This window comes from Zea mays, chromosome 7, assembly GCF_902167145.1.
Source record: "Zea mays cultivar B73 chromosome 7, Zm-B73-REFERENCE-NAM-5.0, whole genome shotgun sequence".
NCBI classification, from domain to species: Eukaryota; Viridiplantae; Streptophyta; class Magnoliopsida; order Poales; family Poaceae; genus Zea; species Zea mays.
The window spans coordinates 172,681,070-172,700,217 of NC_050102.1; the positions used below are offsets into that span (position 1 = coordinate 172,681,070).

A 19,148-nucleotide genomic window follows, 5' to 3' on the forward strand; every position below is an offset into this window, starting at 1 on the left:
TCCTGGAGGGGGGCAAGTAGAGCCGCCGCACCGGGCCTCTGATTTTGGAAGGGCCCCAAGTAATATACATGTATATATAATCTTAGGTGTTGTGTCTAGTACGGTTGTTCCACTTGTCTCTCTTCGCAGGACAGTTTTGACGTTGAGTTAAATGATCTACTATCTGAGTTGAAGGTTTTGAAGTTAAGTTTGCCTGAAATACCAATGTCTTTTATGGAGATTTTTTGAGTATGTTTGGCAAATGGATTTGTATCCAAATATTTCAATCGCTTATTGGATATTATTTACTGTGCTTGTGATCGTGGCATCGGCTTAGAGAAGCTTTTTAAAGTTAAAATTGTTGAAGAACTACTAAGGTCAACAATGTCTCAAGATCGCTTCAACGGATTGGCTACATTATACATTGAGAAAAAATTATTAGACCAGGTTGATAGCAACATTATTATCAATTACTTCGCATCAAGAAACATTAAAAGAAATTTTTAAAATAATATGTACAAAGATTTGAAGTTGTTTTGATATATTATAGTTTTTTATCATTCAAAAATTTGCTTTTGTACTTAGAAGAAAGTATATATATTATAGACTTTTATCAGTCAAAATTTTTTGAGGATCCTAATTTTTTGTTTCGCTCCGGGTCCATGAAACCTGAACCGGCCCTGTTCGTACATCACGTCATCACCAAAGGACAAACTAATGGGCCCGAATAATTACACCATCATACACAGAAGTACAGAACGTGCTTATTACTGGGGCAGCGGCGACGAATCGACGATGCATCCAGTCCGATATGGGCTCATGGCTTAGTCTCTGGCACTGGGTAGTGGTTCTCGGCCGGCTTCGGTGGGAGCTCATGCTTTGGCACCTCCGGAACTTCCGGGTAGGGCAGCTCTGGCACCGTGGGGTGAGGAGGCAGCTCAGGCTTCGGTAGCTCCGGCACGGCAGGGTGCGCCGGCACGTCGGGCTTTGGCAGCTCTGGAACGGCGGGGTGCTCTACCTCAGGCATGGGCAGTTCAGGCACGGCATCTGGGTGAGGAGGAGGCAGCTCCGGCTTGGGGAACTCCGGCAAGTGCTCAGGTACCTGAGGGCTGAGGCTTGGGCAGCTCCGGCACCGTGGGGTGCGGCGGCAGCTCGGGCTTGGGCAGCTCCAGCGTGGCAGGGTGCGGGTACTCCTCCTTGGGCGCCACCTCCTCCAGCAGCCGCGCCGCTCCGCTAATGCTGCTGCACGAGAGCAGCAGCGCCATGAGGAGGACAAGGGAAAGCATCATGGATTTATGGTGCTCTTGGGCTCTTGGCAGAGCAATGGATGACACCTGTTGTAGTGTTGTTTGCCTGTGCGCCTCGTGTGATCGTGTCGAGTCTCAGTAGATCGAGCTAGATCGTTGTGTGATGTGTGGATGGAGTGGGAGAAGCGTGGTATTTATCGTCGTGCGATGTTTAAGCTAATGTGACCAGCATCTGTCAGCTGGGGGTAGGTCATCTGCATCTCCGCTGTTGTTAAACTTCTTCAGTCCTGTGATCTCCATACGGATTTCCAGGGGTAGAGATACCCCTCCCAATATAATATTCACTGCTCACCTGGGCTAGCTAGCCAGGCAGCCTGTGGAATCTTGTAGCAAAAAAACTTTAGCCTCTCTCCAGTTTGAACTTGCATTGGGTTCCAGAGATTTTTCCCTCGGGGGCAAAGAGTACTCCAGTCCTGGAGCTAGCATTGATATGTGTTACCTTCAGTAACAGGATTCTCCCATTCATCCATAGCGACTCGTGAAAATATATATAACTTGTTCGTCCTTAATTTCCAAAGCCCCCATGCACGCGGCCCATATATAGGACAGCCGCACGAACCATGCATATGCTATCAACTAAAAATCTAGAATTACAACCACGTTGTGCCTACAGCAAAAAATTTGAATACTATATATATAGAGTTGAAAACGTACGTCAGTAAGTACATAAACCAGGGGAAAAAGATGTTAGCTGTAAGATGGATCAGATGGCTAATAAGTACACTGTACACACCTCCATCGATGGCTAGAGTCGTCGTCCTTGCAGTTGCAGAACATACATACATGTGGCCATTAAAACGGATCGCTATTATATTAGCGGTAGCTCAGCTAGCTGCTGCGTGTGGTACGGCCCCGGTAGTAGTAGGTTGTGGTCGTTTTCGTTGGATGGTCTCGATCGTTTCCTACAAGAGCTCTCTAAGCTAGCAAGCTAGGTGACCGATTGTTCAGGTCGGTGATGGAGCGCGCTTTCGTGTAGCGCGGCGTTCAGAATCGTCAGGGTTTTAGGTCAGTAAAGTATACGGCCAGTACAGACGTGTGGGCTCGTTCGTCTTTTTAATGCTCAGGAACACCGACGATGACACGTCGGAAATGGAAGGACAGACGTGTGGGACATGCCAGATATGCATCATCGTCTCGGCATCATATTGCAGCCGTTCGGATGCAGGATCATATCCAGCCGAAAATGATAGCACACGTCTATGGACACGCTTGCTTCGGTTAATTTCTTGCATGCTTGTGGTTGGTATATATATATATGCCTGGCATCAGGCTTCGGGCACGTACGTCATAATCTTGGAAATTTGGAGTCGTAGTTGTACGTTGCACACAGCCTTGAACCGCGCTATATATATATTACTAGTCGGTTGCCCGTGCATTGCGACGGCTTACAACAATACCCATATAAACTATCCACTAAAAAAATTCAAGATTTTTTATTGGTTATCTCCGCTCTCCGTATAATTTTGTTTTATTTGGCTAACTGATGTTATTGTTTACTCCATCCAATATGTCTTCGTACAACATGACCAATGAAGTGAGCATTTAGAAAAGAGTTCACAACGACTGACTGAACGAACATAAATTATAAAATGATATAATTCCACCATGCAGAGACCAAATAAGAGAAAGTTTGTGAGCTTAAGTTTATAAAATAAGTCACATGAACTCAAACTTATACAAAATATGGAGTGGTTGGTAAAGTCAGGCATCAATAAAAACTGGATGAGCTCCATATAAATTATGTTACTTTATAGCAATTACTAACATTTAAAACCAACAAATAATCTTTTATTTTACTGTTAGTATGACAAATCATTTTTGGTTCATTCAATTCAGCAACCTCAAACACCATTGAGTCCATTACGCCAATGTGGTCTCAGAAACGAACTAATGTTTGCAAGAGTCAAGAACGTCGTGTCGTACTTGGGCTGTAGCCTCGGTCAGTACTGGCCCGCCCCGACACGATTATATTTTTTATTTTACAAAAAAGTATATACATATATACAATTTATATTCAATATTAAATACATCTGAGCATAATGTTCTACTGGTTAGATAGCTTCACCCAGTGTCTCTCGCTCTTCTTCCATCTCGATTTAATTTAAAATAGATGTGAGGAGTTATTTGTAAAAAATTAATTTAAAATAGATGTGAGGAGTTATTTGTATAAAAAAATGACGCATGACGACCGTTGAAACTGTTGCTTTAAGTATAGTATATAGATTGCTTGAGTTTTCTTTCTTTTAGCAATTTTCATGTATTTATCCGTGGCAATTTTAACAAAAATGTTTATGGACCTCTGCTGTCATTATTATAGTTATACATGTGAGAGTTTCATGCTTAATTTACTCGTATATATAGTGCCCCGCCTAACACAGGACATATTATGCATGGAAACATATGCGTGACTATTGCATTATATGTAACCTACTATAACGATACGTACGTGACAGGATCAATTACTACTCTTGTTACGTAAGATAGCCGCGACGATATAGCTGCATATATACACGTGAATGCCGATATTATTACGTGAGCGAGATAATCATATGCAAATACACAAAGGCCCCGTTTGTTTCGTTATAATGGAATTTTATTTTAATATTATAATTTAGACAAAACTAATTAAGTTCATATATTTATATATGTAATATATTTGTATATTATCATAAACCATATAAGATAGATAGTTATATACTACATTTATGTTATAGAGAAGCAATTAGAAGAGTGTGATATAAGTCGTACATCGAAAAAATAACATATAAAGACTAGTTTGGGAACCACATTTTCCCAAGTGATTTTCATTTTTCTAAGGGAAATTAGTTCATTTTCTCATGAAAAAATAGAAATCCCATGGGAAAATGTAGTTCCCAAACTAGCCCTAAATCTATAGAATCAATTTCTATCTCTCACTCCATGAATCTGAGATAAGCTTATATGATAACTTTGAAAAGTGGTGGAATGTCACATTCTAAAAAATAGATTGTTCCATTAGTAAGATTTTAATTCCTTAAAATGAAAATAAACAATCCGGGCCAAAGTGGATCTTCTAGTTCTAGAGCTGATCACAGCTATATATGCTTAAACTATTGTAAAACATATATATACAAACTCTAGCCACGGAAGAAAAAAAAGGAGGGGGTGCAAATTGATGGTAGTGATCCTATTTCATGAGCTTTTATTAGACTTTACCTTATTTAGGTGGGTGTTTTACGTTATAAGAGATGTCATGCTAAGATGATTCTGTAGTTACCAGTTATGAGTCGTTTGTTGCTATTGTGAAAACCCGAACAGTTTATTTCTAATGAGGAAAAGGTGTTTGAGGTTGCCAATAACATGTTTTGAGATGCCCTAATTAGCGCTCCTCCCAAAAAAATTACATGCTCTTACATGACATACACAACTGACGAAGGATTATATGATGAAAGTGAGTTGTATATTATGGAGTTGTTGTATGGCTATTTGTGATGGCTGATAAAGGGTTTAGTAGTGGAACATGCTCATGAGATATTTAGGTTGTCTCGCATCAATATGTTTGTCATGGTTGTCACTCTATCGACCACACACATATATATAACCATGATTTTACTAATAATTTTTAAAAATAATTTCCTTGCAGGGACATGGGAAAGACTCCAAACCATCACATGATTAGACGTATTACCTTTGTTCTCAAAAATATTTATCGTTTGCTGTTTATTTTTGCACTAAACTGTGATAAATAAAAAAGAATGGAGGGAGTTTTTTTTTGAAAAAAGAAGAAGCATATACTCAATCCTTGCCCAGGCTATAACAATCGTGAGCAGTTGGTTAATTTGACGATATAAAGAAACGACCACAGGTTGAACTGAAAAGTGCAATAAATACTGAGCGTAATCACGTAAGTCGTTAAGTAAGTAGATATACAAACGAATCCATTTATTAGGTATATACATATGGATCTCAGCAAGAGTACATAGACAGATCGCGGTCACGAATCAGATGGCATGGCAATATACACTCCACGCTGCAATTCTGATAAGATGCGCTACCTAGCTATGCACACCCTCGTCCAATCCAAACCAAACACGCAGATGAATCAGCAAAAAATCGAATGGAAAGTAGACAAATCGTAAATATTTGGATCGTGGAGCGCGCGCAGTGTCGATCGATATATATATATGTGCGCCCGTGAAGTCGTCGTAGCTCATCGATCATGGCTTCGGCAGCGGCGGCATTATTTCAGCCTTCGGCGGGAGCGGGACTAACTCTGGCTTCGGTGGAAGCTCGCCAGGCAGCACCGGGGGTGGCAGCTCCGGCTTTGGGAGGGGCTCCGGTGGAACGGGGAGCTCGGGCTTGGGGAGGGGCTCCGGTGGCACCGGGAGCTCCGGCTTTGGGAGGAGCTCTGGTGGAACGGGGAGCTCCGGCTTGGGGAGGGGCTGCGGTGGCACGGGGAGCTCCGGCTTGAGGAGGGGCTCCGGTGGCACCGGCAGCTCAGGCTTTGGGAGGGGCTCTGGTGGAACGGGAAGCTCAGGCTTGGGCAGGGGCTGCGGTGGGACCGGTAGCTCGGGCTTGGGGAGGGACTCGGGTGGCACCGGCATGTCGGGCTTCGGCAGGGGCTGCGGTGGGACGGGAAGCTCAGGCTTGGGCATGGGCTGCGGCGGGACCGGGAGCTCGGGCTTGGGGAGGGGCTCGGGTGGCACCGGCATGTCGTCGGGCTTCGGCAGGGGCTGCGGTGGGACGGGGAGGGGCTCCGGTGGCACCGGCAGCTCGGGATTGGGCAACGGCTGCGGCGGGACGGGGAGTGGCTGCGGTGGGACGGGGAGAGGCTCCGGTGGCACCGGCAGCTCGGGATTGGGCAACGGCTGCGGCGGGACGGGGAGTGGCTGCGGTGGCACCGGCAGCTCCGGCTTGGGCAACGGTGGCTGCTCCTCGGGCTTGGGGAGCGGCGGTAGGTCCGGCCTTGGTGGTACCTCAGGCTTGGGCAACGGCGGCAGGTCAGGCTTCGGGAGCTCCTGTAGCTGCCGCGCGGCGCCGCCGATGCCACCGCTCAAGAGCAGCAGCGCGAGGGCCATGGCAAGAGAGGACATGGTGGTGGTCGTGGAAGCCATTACTGCTTTTATCCTATCTACCAGCTCTGTACGTGTCTGTGTGTGCGTGCTGGATGATGGGCATGGGCTGCCGCTGCAGCAGTGCAGAGAACGGGAGGCGAGCCGCGGTATTTATAGGCTCGCCGGAGCTGTTGATAGTACCGGCCGTGGCGGTGTCTTGCGGCTCACCCGAGCGCTCCTGGTTGGCCAAATGGCCACTGGCCAGAGCCTTGACGTTTTCGCTTCCCGTTCCGGATCCATTTTCGCTTCCGTGATCGGCATCGGCACCGGCTGCTGCACGAGAGACGTACTATCGGGCGAGAGGTCGCCATAGCGGGCGTACGTCGGGGTTGCTTGCCTGCCGCCGCTTCGCGATCGACGTGACAACGCCAGTGGCGGCCGCCCCACCCGAGTAGGGGGGTACGGTGCCGAGCTGAGCTGATCGGGGCCCCTCGCCGGAAACGAAAACGACGCCGCCGTACGGCGCTGGGCTGCATAAGTCGCGATTGAAAAGTTTGATGAAAAGGCGCGCCGATCCTCGATGGGATCGTGTTCTATTTATAGCTCAATCAAGTTTACATCAGAGTACAACAGATCGTGATAAGATCGCGGGGAGCGTGCACTAGTGACGCCTGAATACTCGGTCACAGTGACCACGTCCTTAACAGAACGAGACACAGTCAGTGCATGCCGAACCTTACGCCCTAAGCCAGCCACGTACACAGGGTGGAAAACACATTTTCTATCAGTCCCCCTCAATCACAACAGAGTACCTATGTTGAGATTGCTGCAATTCTTGACAAATGGTGCCTTTGACAGAGGTTTAGTCATGACATCTGCTAACTGATCTTTAGAGGAAATGATCCTGACCTCCATTGCCTTCCTAGCAACTTGTTCTCTGACAAAGTGAAAATCAACTTCGACATGTTTTGTTCTGCCATTGAAGGTGGGATTTGCAGTCAGGTAGGTTGCTCCAACGTTATCACACCACATCCTTGGTGGCCTATGCAAATAAATTCCCAACTCCTTCAGTAGTGCTTGGATCCAAATCAGCTCGGCTGTTGCATTGGCTATTGCCTTGTACTCAGCCTCGGTGCTCGACCTGGACACAGTGGCTTGCTTCCTTGAGCTCCATGCCACTAGATTATCACCCAAGAAGATGGCAAAACCACTAGTTGATTTCCTGTCATCTGGGCAGCCAGCCCAGTCTGCATCAGAGAAGCTTGACAACATGACTGAAGGTGTCTTCTGAATTTTTAGTCCATAGTCTATTGTTCCTTTCACAAATCGAAGTATTCTTTTGACAGCTGTCCAATGCACATCAGTTGGACTTTGTAGGTATTGACTCACCTTGTTGACTGCAAATGATAAGTCAGGTCGAGTGAGTGTCAGGTATTGGAGTCCACCAACTGTACTCCTATATCTGAAATGCTCTTTCTCATTCAGTGTTGTTCCTTGATTCTTGGACAGTTTGTCAGTTGCAGACATTGGGGTTGAAATTGCTTTGCATTTCTCCATATTTGCCTTCTTCAGGAGATCAAGTGCATAACCTTTTTGAGACAACAGAATTCCTTCTCTTGTTTTCTTCACTTCAATTCCTAGGAAGTACTCAAGATTTCCTAGATCCTTCACAGCAAAATCATCTGCTAGATTCTTGATGAGCTTATCTGTGGCTGAATCATTTGAGCTGACTATGATTATGTCATCCACATATATAAGCATATAAATTGACAATCCATTCTGCTTGAACACAAATAGTGAAGCATCTGCTACTGAAGCCTGAAAACCCAATTCTTGTAGCTTCCTGGTCAGCCTTGAGTGCCAGGCTCTTGGGGCCTGTTTCAACCCATAAAGTGCCTTCTTCAACTTGCAGATATAATTTGGCTTGTTTGGATCAATATACCCTGGGGGCTGCCTCATATAGACTTCTTCTTCAAGGAGTCCATGGAGAAAAGCATTTTGGATGTCAATCTGTCTCATACTCCATCCCTGACTGACAGCTAATGATAGAATAATTCTAATGGTGGTCGGCTTAACAACTGGACAAAAAGTGTCAAAGTAGTCAATGCCATACCTCTGTTTGAAGCCTTTTGCCACTAATCTGGCCTTCAGTCTTTCCACTGAACTATCAGCTTTTCTTTTAACCTTAAACACCCATTTGCTGTCAATCAGATTGACTCCTGCTCTTGGAGGAACCAGTTCCCATGTCTGATTTCTTTGCAATGCTGAATATTCTTCATCCATAGCTTGCTTCCAGCCTGGATCCTTTAGTGCTTGCTGCAGATCATATGGTTCACTGACTGAATTCTGGACTGAGGCAATCAATGCAGTTGTTGTCGGATTTTCTTCAGTGACCACAAATCCTCTGCCTTGCTGAGCATACCTGACTGTACCATCAGTGAGTTTCTTGATTTTGACAATGTTGTCTTTTAATCTTGTTCTCATGTGATGCTGAACCTCTTGCTCTTGTTGATTTCTCTCAACTTCACCCTGAATCTGCTCAGGTTCTGGAGTTTCTTGCTGCAGTGAGCCTGAATGTGCTTCAGACTCTGATTCTTGCCCCTCTTCTTCAGATTGATTAAGAATGCCACCTGCCAAAGGATTGCTATCATGGGAAACATCATTAGTAGCATTAGGAACAGAGTGCCTAACCCCAACATTAGCATTATCAGCTACTGGTCCAAACAGGCCCTGCATAAGAGAGTTTTCAGTGTACTGAATGTTTTTGGACAGAACAGGTAGCATGATAGGATGGTGTGATGTTTGGGGATATTTTGTGGATTCTGATGATTTTCTAGCAAAGGGGAAGATCTGCTCATCAAACACCACATCTCTAGAGATGTAGACTCTCCCTGTAGACTGATCAAAACACTTATAACCCTTGTGAGCAGAGCTATAACCAATGAAAGTGCATTGTTTTGTTCTGAAGTTGAGTTTTTTGGTGTTATAGGGACGCAGGTTGGGCCAACAAGCACAACCAAAAACTCTGAGCTGAGTGTAATCAGGATTTGTGCCAAACAGTTTATGAATGGGAGTGTCATGGTTAATGGTTTTGCTAGGCATTCTATTTATTAGGTAGCAGGCAGTATTGAAGGCTTCATCCCAGAATCTGAGAGGAAGATGAGCCTGAGCAAGGAGAGCTAAACCTGTTTCTACCAAGTGTCTATGTTTTCTTTCAGCTAGACCATTTTGTTGATGTGTATGAGGGCAAGAAATTCTGTGGCTTATGCCAGTGGCTTGGAAATATCTGTGCAGCCTTTGATACTCTCCCCCCCAATCAGATTGGACAGCCCTTATTTTAGTGTTTAGCATTCTCTCAGCATGTTGTTGAAATTGCATAAACACTTTCTCAACATCAGCTTTATTTTTCAGAAAATAAATCCACACATATCTGCTAAAGTCATCAATGAAAGAAACATAGTACTTTGAATTATTTACTGATGAAAGTGCAGGGCCCCAAACATCAGTATGAACAAGCTCAAGAGGTACAGTGGAGACATGTGAAGAACTGCTAAAAGGAAGCTGATGGGATTTTCCTAGTTGACATGCATTACATATCAAGGAAGGTAAAACCTCTGTGTTTACAGCAATATTATTGTTCTGCAAAATTCTAAGAGTAACTGGAAGGGCAGGATGTCCAAGTCTTTGATGCCATAGATCAGGAGAAGTCTTGGCTGCTAGCAAGGCTTGACAATTATTTGGTAGAGTGTATAAGCCATTCCTACATTTGCCTCTGAGAAGAAGATGCTTCGTGGCTTGATCCTTGACAAGGAAAAAATTAGGGTGAAGTTCAACATAAGCATTGTTATCAATAGCTAATTTCCTGACAGAGATTAGATGTTTATTTATTTTGGGAGCATATAAGACATGATCCAGATACAGAGGCCTACTTAAACCAGGAACTGAAGAATGACCAATGTGAGATATAGACAAACCTGCTCCATTTGCCACTTGAATCTTGTCTCCTCCAGTGTAGCGCTCCCTGGTGGTAAGCCTCTCTAAATCACTTGTAATGTGGTCAGTTGCCCCACTGTCCATGTACCAGTTAGGATCAACTGCATACTCATGTGTTGCTGCTGCAGCCTGCTTGACAGTGCTCTCTGCCTGATAGGCTTGATCAAATCGATGCCAGCACTGAAGTGCATTGTGGTTCCCTTTTCCACAGATCTGGCAAGTGCCACTGGAACTGCTGTTGTTGCTCGGTGGCCTTGCTGGTGGTCTGTTGTTGCCTCGCCCAGGCTGGCTGCGTCCACCGCGCCCACGCCCTCCACGGCCATTCTGGCCAAATGCTCCTCCACCACGGCTTGGTACCCTGTTGGCATTGTTAACAGAGGATATCTGACCAACAGCAGTATGGTATTCTTGCCTGGTCTCAAAGCTGAGAAGGTGAGCGTAGACGTCGCTGATGGTGTAGGTGTCCGGCCTTGTAGTGATGCTGGTGACGAGGGAGTCGTAGTCGGCGGGAAGTCCACGAAGGAGGTATGAGATGAACTCTTCATCTTCAAGCCGCTTGCCAACAGCGGCCAGAGTGTCAGCAAGCCTTTTTACCTTTCTGAAGTATTCTGCGGCAGTGAGATCGCCCTTCTGTATGGTGGCGAGCTGCATTCGGATCTGCATGATCCGGGCGCGAGAACTTGACGCGTACATCCTCTCCAGAGTGCTCCATGCGCCGCGGGCAGTAGTGGCATCAACCACTGTGGCCAGGACCTCCTCGGAAAGGGATGAGTTGATGACGCTCAGGACGAGCTGATCCTGGTGGTACCAGCTCGTGAACTCGGGGTTGATGGCGATCGTCCGTCCGCCGGAGCCTTCTGCAGGGTCGACGGCGACAGTCTGCCTTGGCGCTGGGAGCGATCCATCGATGTGGCCGCTCAAGCCTTGGCTCCGCAGATATGGGAGGACTTGTGCCACCCAGAGAAGGTAGTTCTCATGGTTGAGCTTCATACTCACCATCTGGCTGAACGCCGGCGTCGGCATCGAGCTGAACACGGCGGCGACGCCATCGACGGTGGACATGGTGGACATGGCGATTTTCTCGGTGTCTAGATCGTGGCTCTGGTACCATGAAAAGTTTGATGAAAAGGCGCGCCGATCCTCGATGGGATCGTGTTCTATTTATAGCTCAATCAAGTTTACATCAGAGTACAACAGATCGTGATAAGATCGCGGGGAGCGTGCACTAGTGACGCCTGAATACTCGGTCACAGTGACCACGTCCTTAACAGAACGAGACACAGTCACTGCATGCCGAACTTTACGCCCTAAGCCAGCCACGTACACAGGGTGGAAAACACATTTTCTATCAGCGATTAGTAGCTAGCATGAGGTGCGGGGTCGATCGAGAGGCTCCTCGCCCCATCGGTGTGCGAGAGGAGGAGTAAGAGCAGGTGGATCACGCGGCCGGCAACGCGGTAGTCGGTGGGCCGTGACCGTGGGGCGGACTTGATCTGACGCGCGGATTGAACACGCTGCCGGCTCGGCTCGTTGGGCGAGAGCTCGATCAGGACTGGAGTTGTTGCTTGTTAGTAGTTGTTAGTTGTTACTGGGAAAAATATCCCCGCTCGATAGCTTGGAGGGTGACGCCATGACACGATGCTATTGCTTGAATGAACAGTGCTTGTTTTCATGTGATTGGCTTGTTAGATCTCTTTTTACTCCATCTGCTGCCCAGAAATATAACACATTTAGACGCCTTATTATAACTCATAAGTCATAATAAGGCATATTAACAAGCAACAGATGTTGGATTAATATAGGCTTGCTCCAATTAACATTAAATAATTAAAATACTATGATGTACTAATAATTTAGCATCGTATTGGAAGTTCATAGTGTTGAGTTTGTGATCCAAATTTAACATTAAATAATTAAAATACTATGATGTAAATCTCCTGCGATCTGTAACCACCCAAAAATAGTGAGAAGTTGCCGGCCGGCGCCCGTGGTTTTTTCCCCTTCACTTTGGAGGGGTTTTCCACGTTAAATCCGTGTCTACTCTGTGATTGATCCTATTTGTGTCGCATTTATTTATAACACATAGGACAAATCAATCAACTTAAATAGGTGGACCGTTAGTGCATTTATTGAGAAGATAAGAAAAAATGAAGAATTGTCACACACGTGCATTTTACCTGCAGTGATGACCGTCATGATCACCGTCTGTTTCCTGTCTACTGGCTGGTAACGGACATCGATTTCTAGTCCTAATGGCGCGACCGTCGCGATCTTTCACACGTGTTGCAAACAGCACGTCCCCGTCGCATCTTCTGCGAGCACACAGAGAGTGGGAGAGCAGGTCTCCGAAATCGTCGTCCGTAGAGGTACAATTGCACGGGTGTGCGGGCGATTAAGTTTTGGGGGGCGTATTCGCGACTGCTTGGTTCATCCGTCATTCGACCAAGATTGCTTCATCTACTTCATGTTCTTCGTTGTCTTCCCCGAGTGACGTGTGCTGCTGCTCGTCTTTCAGCGACCGTTTGAGAGACTGCACAGCGTACATCTTTCTGCAATGACTTCGTGTTGAGCCATATTTTAAAACCTATGTGTGAGCATATTTAATTAGATGGAAATTGTAGCGTGGAAATATGTATATGGAGGATATTCGTTATGAAGCACACATAAGTACGTCGGCACAAGATTTATTGGGCTGCAGCAGCTTCCGACTAATTTTGAAACGGGAATTGTAGCACTTAGAGCAACTGTAGAGGGAACCCAGATTGCAATACATATTAAGTAGCATTAAAACAGCATACGTCAAGAGCTAATAACAGTGTGTTTTACAGAGGTTGCATTAATATATGTAGATTGAGAAAGGCTCCAACAGTTGGTTTGTATATACACAGATGCAGTTGGACCAACTAACTGTAGACAGAACCGCGGTTACAATACATATTAAGGTAGGAGTAGCATTAAATTAACAGTGTGTTTTCCAGAGGTTGCATCAACACACACCGTTTGAGAAAGGCTTCAACAACTGGTGATGAAGCCCACCATAGGTACGCAAAAGCAAATGCATGTATATAAACGAGAAGAGAAGATTAGTTGCAGTGACAGTGTTTTGTCAAATACTTTGTTGTTGTGTAATGGGTACTAAGGAGAGTGAAAGGTAATATATGTGGATTGTTGTATGCAGGGAAATATATGTTTTGTATGACAAAGGAGCGTAGATGGTGTTATACCTTCATGCATTTCATGATGATGTAGCAGGCGTCATATTTTAGGATTTGTAGAATCTGATAGGACTTCGTCAACTTGGCTATGCTTCATCTTGTATGTACTTTGTTGTATCAGTATAGAGTATAAGTTATAGCGATAAAATTAAAAGGTATATGTTGTTTCCGCTATTTTCATTCTGTGATATATACTTACTTTTTCGGTGGCGACGATAGCTCTTTCTTGTTAAGCTAATCTGTGTAGTGGTCATCAGCCTGTCATTAAGAGGACAAAACATTTAAAATTATTTGGGTAGCCGTACAGGGAGGGGGTAGAGGATGAAATAGATGAGGCGCGTCGCCGTGTTCGCCGGACGATCGATCTGCCCGGCCGGTGAGTTCACGGACAGTGGATCGATGTCGTGTGCTGGATTCCAGGTACGAGCACGCTTGTTAATGTTAGGCTAGGCCACTGGCACCGGCCCCGATGAATCAGTAGAGGAAAAGTAGCTTGAGACGTACCGGACAAACGAGCTATATACGCCATGTTTTGGTCTGGAAAAGACGGTCAACTCTCTCTCTGTCTCTCGTACATGTGTAGCTCTAGTGTAGTGATTCTTGTGATGACTGATGAGTCGAGGACATTGGTAGGGATCACAATGCCACACTGTCCTAATTCTCATCCGTTGGTCCAGTTAGGCTAACTTTTTTCTTATGCGAAACAAGTAGTTAGCATACACGTGATAGTAGCAGTTAAGTTAGCTCAATTATTTTGGTCTTGTTGCGTGGAATTAGTTTAAACCACTAATGATGTTAACTTTCATGTGAAAATATGATTTTACCCCTATTGAATGATTATTTATATATAAATACTTATGGTACTTATGTCCTACATTGCTCCCATAAAACTTGGAATTGAAGCTTGAGATGTAGAATATAGATTGAGAAAACTAAAGGGCATGTTGGCCTAAAAGAAATAGTTTTAAATCGAGCCAAAATTTTGATCCTTAGGTAAGTGAATTATTGTTAACTAAAACAGTGGAGGTGTTTTCTGCTATTAAAATTGTCGGGTACCATAATTAGGGGTACCCTCAAGGCTCCTAATTCTCAGCTGGTAACCCCCATCAGCATAAAGCTGCAAAGGCCTGATGGGTGCGATTAAGTCAGGGATCAGTCCATTCGAGGGACTCGATCACGCCTCGCCCGAGCCTAGCCTCGGACAAGGGCAGCCGACCCCGGAGGATTTCCGTCTCGCCCGAGGCCCCCCTCCAGCGGCGAACATATTTCCGGCTTGCCCGAGGTCCTGTCTTCGCCAAGAAGCAACCCTAACCAAATCGCCGCACCGACCGACCAAACCGCAGGAGCATTTAATGCAAAGGTGGCCTGACACCTTTATCCTGACGCGCGCCCCCCAGCCGACAGAGCTGAAGTGACCGCCGTCACTTCGTCGCTCCACTGACCGGCCTGACAGAAGGACAGCGCCGCCTGCGCCACTCCGGCTGCGGTGCCACTTGACAGAGTGAAACTGACAGGCAGTCAGGCCCGGCCGAAGGCTCCATAGGAAACTCTGCTCCGCCCGACCCAGGGCTCGGACATGGGCTAAGTCCCGGAAGACGGCGAACTCCGCTCCGCCCGACCCAGGTCTTGGACACGGGCTAAGACCCGGAAGACGGCGAACTCCGCTCCGCCCGACCCAGGGCTCGGACACGGGCTAAGTCCCGGAAGACGGCGAACTCCGCTCCGCCCGACCCAGGGCTCGGACACGGGCTAAGACCCGGAAGACGGCGAACTCCGCTCCGCCCAACCCAGGGCTCGGACACAGGCTAAGTCCCGGAAGACGACGAACCCCGCTTCGCCCGACCCCAGGGCTCGGACTACGCCCTGGCCTCAGCCGACGGTCTCCGCCTCGCCCGACCCGGGGGCTCGGACTCGACCTCGGCCACGGAAGACAGACTCGACATCGGCTTCGGAGGAGCTTCCACATCGCCCAACCTAGGGCGCAGATCAGCCACGTCAACAGGAGGCGCCATCATCACCCTACCCCGAGCTGACTCAGGCCGCAGGGAACAAGACCGGCGTCCCATCTGGCTCGCTCCGCCAGATAGGCAATGATGGCGCCCCGCATACTCTGTGACGACGGCGGCTCTCAGCCCCCTTACGAAAGCAAGAGGACGTCAGCAAGGACTCAACCGCTCCGACAGCTGTCCCTCCGCCAGGCTCCATCGCTCCTCCGACGGCCACGACATCACACCAGCTGGGTGCCAAGATCTCTCCGGCTGCCACAACGGCATGTACTTAGGGCGCTAGCTCTCCTCCACTAGACACGTAGCACTCTGCTATACCCCCCATTGTACACCTGGATCCTCTCCTTACGCCTATAAAAGGAAGGACCAGGGCCCTCTTAGAGAGGGTTGGCCGCGCGGGGACGAGATACGCGCTCGCTCCCTCTCCCGCGTGGACGCTTGTAACCCCCTACTGCAAGCGCACCCGACCTGGGCACGGGACGAACACGAAGGCCGCGGGATTCCCACCTCTCTCACGCCGGTCTCCGGCCGCCTCGCTCTCCCCCCTTCGCGCTCGGCCTCGCGCTCGACCCATTTGGGCTGGGGCATGCGGCGACATTCACTCGTCGGCCTAGGGACCCCCCGGTCTCGGAACGCCGACAAAAATAAATTACCCAAAAGTTTCGGTAGTACACAAAACAGGAAGGGGTTTAATCCCCTCCAATCTCTCTCAATCTATCCCTAACCAAACAAGCCATTAGAGTTGGTTTGGTAATCAGGGAATTGGAGGAGATCCATGGGAAAGAAAATCCCTTCCTATTCAATTTTGAATAGTAAGGAGTTTTCTCCCCTATGCACCATCTCAACCGATGTATAGGGTTGTGTTTGAATAAAAGTGATTGGAAAGAAACTATCCATGTGGCCGAACTGTGATTTAGACCTTTTTTTCTTTTATGCTCTCACAAGCTTTTCTCCACTTTCTCTCTCTTTATCCTTTTGGTGACATCTTGTTAGATTTCAATTCTAACCTACCCCAACTTGCTTGGGACTAAAAGGCTATGTTGTTATTGTTAAGGAGTTTTCTCCCCCATAGATCCTCTTCAATTCTCTGGTCACCAAATCAGCCCTAAAGACCTGTTCGGTTAAACCTGGATCGGAGAGGATTAAATCACTTTCTATTTAAGGATTTTATCCCCTCCAATCCCCGTAGATCTAGGCCTAATTGAACAAAACCTAAAATAAAACTCGTTAAGTTCACTAAGTGAGCATCTCACAAAACAAACACCTAAGCAACGTCCACTTGTGCACACTTCTTAGAAGAAGGGATCACCTGGTATATCAGACGAGTTCGAATGGAAACTGACACGTTCTGCGGTCGAGGCAGTATTATGTGGACCGAGGAACCAGACCGATAGATAGCACTAGTACATTACATGCAACGTGGAATGAAGTTGTCAGAGCATATTATTTTTGTTCCAGAGAGAACGATGTCTGTTTGTCTTTTTTTTTTTGGAAAACACGAGGGGCAAGCCACTACTGGTTAATATAAGTCAGAAAACAAAGTTTATTTGTATATATAATACATCAAGCACGAACGCAAGCAGAGCACACACTCACGACACGAGCGGGCATCCATATCCCAACACGAACACATATATAATTCACGCGCGCGCGCGCGTACGACCGAGGAAGTAGCACGCAGGGGTGGCGCGTCATGGCGTAGTAGGCTCCGGGAAATGGAATCCGGGAATGGCCGGTAACTCGGGCTTCGGCGGCAGCTCGACCTCCGGGAACGGCGGCAGCTCGACCTTGGGCAGCGGTGGCAGCTCGACCTCCGGGAACGGCGGCAGTTCGACCTTGGGCAGCGGCGGCAAGTCGTGCTCTGGCACTGGCAGGTCCGGCACGGTCAGGTGGGGCTCCCCCTCCTTGGGCGTCGCCTCCTCCTCCAGCCTTCGCGCCGCGCTGCTCACGGCGGCGCAGGAAAGGAGCAGCAGGAGAGCGAGGGAGGACGCGGTGGTTCCCGAGGCCATGTTGATCGTAACGTAAGCAGGGGTGTTCAGTGTTGTGTGGCCTGTGGCTGTGCCGCTGTGGCAGTGGCGATGCTGTGATTTATAGGATAGACCGATAGACCATCGGTTTGGAGAAACGCTGTGCGCCTGGCTGCCGGACAGGGCTTTTGGTTGGTCATCTGCAGTGCAGAGTCTATGCTCGACTTGGTTGAGAGAGAGAGAGAAAAAAGGATGAACGAGGAAGAGACGCGGTCTTTGGTGAGTGATCAACTGCTGAAGCAAGCATGTCTTGTGCAGATACGAGCAGACTGGCGTTAGGCCACTGACCACCAGCTCTGCACGAGTAAAGAGTGGTACTGGCGACTGGAATATCCGATATGATCTAGAACGGCTCTGCTCTCTGTTCCTTTTCTTTCCTTTTTCTTCATCTTCCACGTAGGAATCAGGTCGTGTCCAGCACATTACATAGTTACATACTCTAGATGAAGCTCTAGATGAAGTTTAAGCTCCCATTTATCGACCTAGCCAGAGCTAAGATAACTGCAATACTCAATACAGTTGCAACTAGCTCTTATCGATCATGTTATCAGTTATCTAGCTACCGCACAGTCTTAGGCTATCTGCACCGCTATGCGGTAAAGCTTCCGCAACATATATACAGAGAACGCTATACAGAAAGTTGTGAAGTTGTGCAGCCGTGTGCGCTATACGTCCCTGCATGGTTTTTCTAAGAATGCTGTTGCACTATATATGGCGCAAACGAATATTTACGCTACCAGTGCAGTTCGTAGCAAAACCAGATGTGGCGGTTGGATTAAGATGAATAAAATATGTGATGGTTAATATAGAGGAAATATATAGAGCGATATGAGTGCGGAAGATTGTGATACAAAGTAAGGAATTTTGCTCACTAACTGCGTTTGGTTGTGAATGGAGCGGTTCCATTCATATTTTTCTAGATGTTTGATTTCTAACAAAAGAGAAATATATGAATGGAGCGGTTCCACTCATATTTTTCTAGTTTTTGGATTTCTAACAAAAGAGAAACAGAGCGACTCTTAAAGTATCCATAAGAAAACTAACATAATCTACTAAAACGACTGAACCCTCTCTTTCCTCTCATCCCCTCTACACTCATATGACTCTACCCCGCTCTATTCTACTCTTACCGTGAGCGTGCTCACATCAGCGGAAGTGGTTGTCGTGGGCCTCAATCGATGATCGTGCAGGCATATGGTGATATAGTGATGGTGATCATGGACCACCGAAACTGTATAAAACGTTTTGTACGGCATACGTTATATGTATGATCTTCTGGACACTTGAGCAGTTGAGCAGTTGAGCCCATCTGTCCTGCTTCGCTATAGGTCGTTTGTGATCTACCATGGAAAGCCGAAGTTGCCGCCAGATAAGCAACCATGTTTGTACTCTACCGCATCTCGTGGATGTGATTTAGACTCTGTTTGAAACCTTTAAAACTAATAGTTAGAATAGTTAGCCACTAAAAATTAGTTGACAGGTTCCAAACACCATCTACAATACCACAACTAATTGTTAGCTACCTCGCAAACAATTAGTTCATCGGCTGGCTCAACCTAGCTAATAATTTATTAGCTGGCTAACTATT

The 19,148-nt window shown here is 46.9% G+C and overlaps 3 protein-coding genes across 3 annotated transcripts; all 3 read right to left on the bottom strand.

The window, feature by feature from the left end:
- Positions 1-642: 642 nt before the first annotated feature.
- On the bottom strand, positions 643-1,519 carry LOC103634380 (protein PELPK1). The gene is made up of 2 exons (XM_008655916.4): positions 1,082-1,519; positions 643-993 (listed from the first exon to the last, which is right to left on the bottom strand). The coding sequence occupies exons 1-2, from the start codon at positions 1,266-1,268 to the stop codon at positions 797-799; spliced, it is 384 nt and encodes a 127-aa protein (XP_008654138.2). The 5' UTR covers positions 1,269-1,519; the 3' UTR covers positions 643-796.
- A 3,671-nt stretch (positions 1,520-5,190) lies between these two features.
- LOC100384734 (proline-rich family protein) lies at positions 5,191-6,429 on the bottom strand. The gene has a single exon (NM_001177201.2). The coding sequence runs from the start codon at positions 6,377-6,379 to the stop codon at positions 5,483-5,485; it is 897 nt and encodes a 298-aa protein (NP_001170672.1). The 5' UTR covers positions 6,380-6,429; the 3' UTR covers positions 5,191-5,482.
- Positions 6,430-17,052: 10,623 nt separating this feature from the next.
- On the bottom strand, positions 17,053-17,577 carry LOC100275855 (uncharacterized). The gene has a single exon (NM_001149829.2). It carries the CDS (start codon positions 17,540-17,542, stop codon positions 17,225-17,227), a length of 318 nt encoding a protein of 105 aa, NP_001143301.2. The 5' UTR covers positions 17,543-17,577; the 3' UTR covers positions 17,053-17,224.
- Between the last annotated feature and the right edge of the window lie 1,571 nt (positions 17,578-19,148).

Bases quoted from the DNA above. Each gene is read 5' to 3' on its own strand.
- LOC103634380 (XM_008655916.4), bottom strand. From the start codon at position 1,268: ATGATGCTTTCCCTTGTCCTCCTCATGGCGCTGCTGCTCTCGTGCAGC. The intron at 994-1,081 runs GTACCTGAGCAC...TGCCTGAGGTAG, and splicing joins GCCCAAGCCTCAGCCCTCAG to AGCACCCCGCCGTTCCAGAG.
- LOC100384734 (NM_001177201.2), bottom strand. From the start codon at position 6,379: ATGGCTTCCACGACCACCACCATGTCCTCTCTTGCCATGGCCCTCGCG.
- LOC100275855 (NM_001149829.2), bottom strand. From the start codon at position 17,542: ATGGCCTCGGGAACCACCGCGTCCTCCCTCGCTCTCCTGCTGCTCCTT.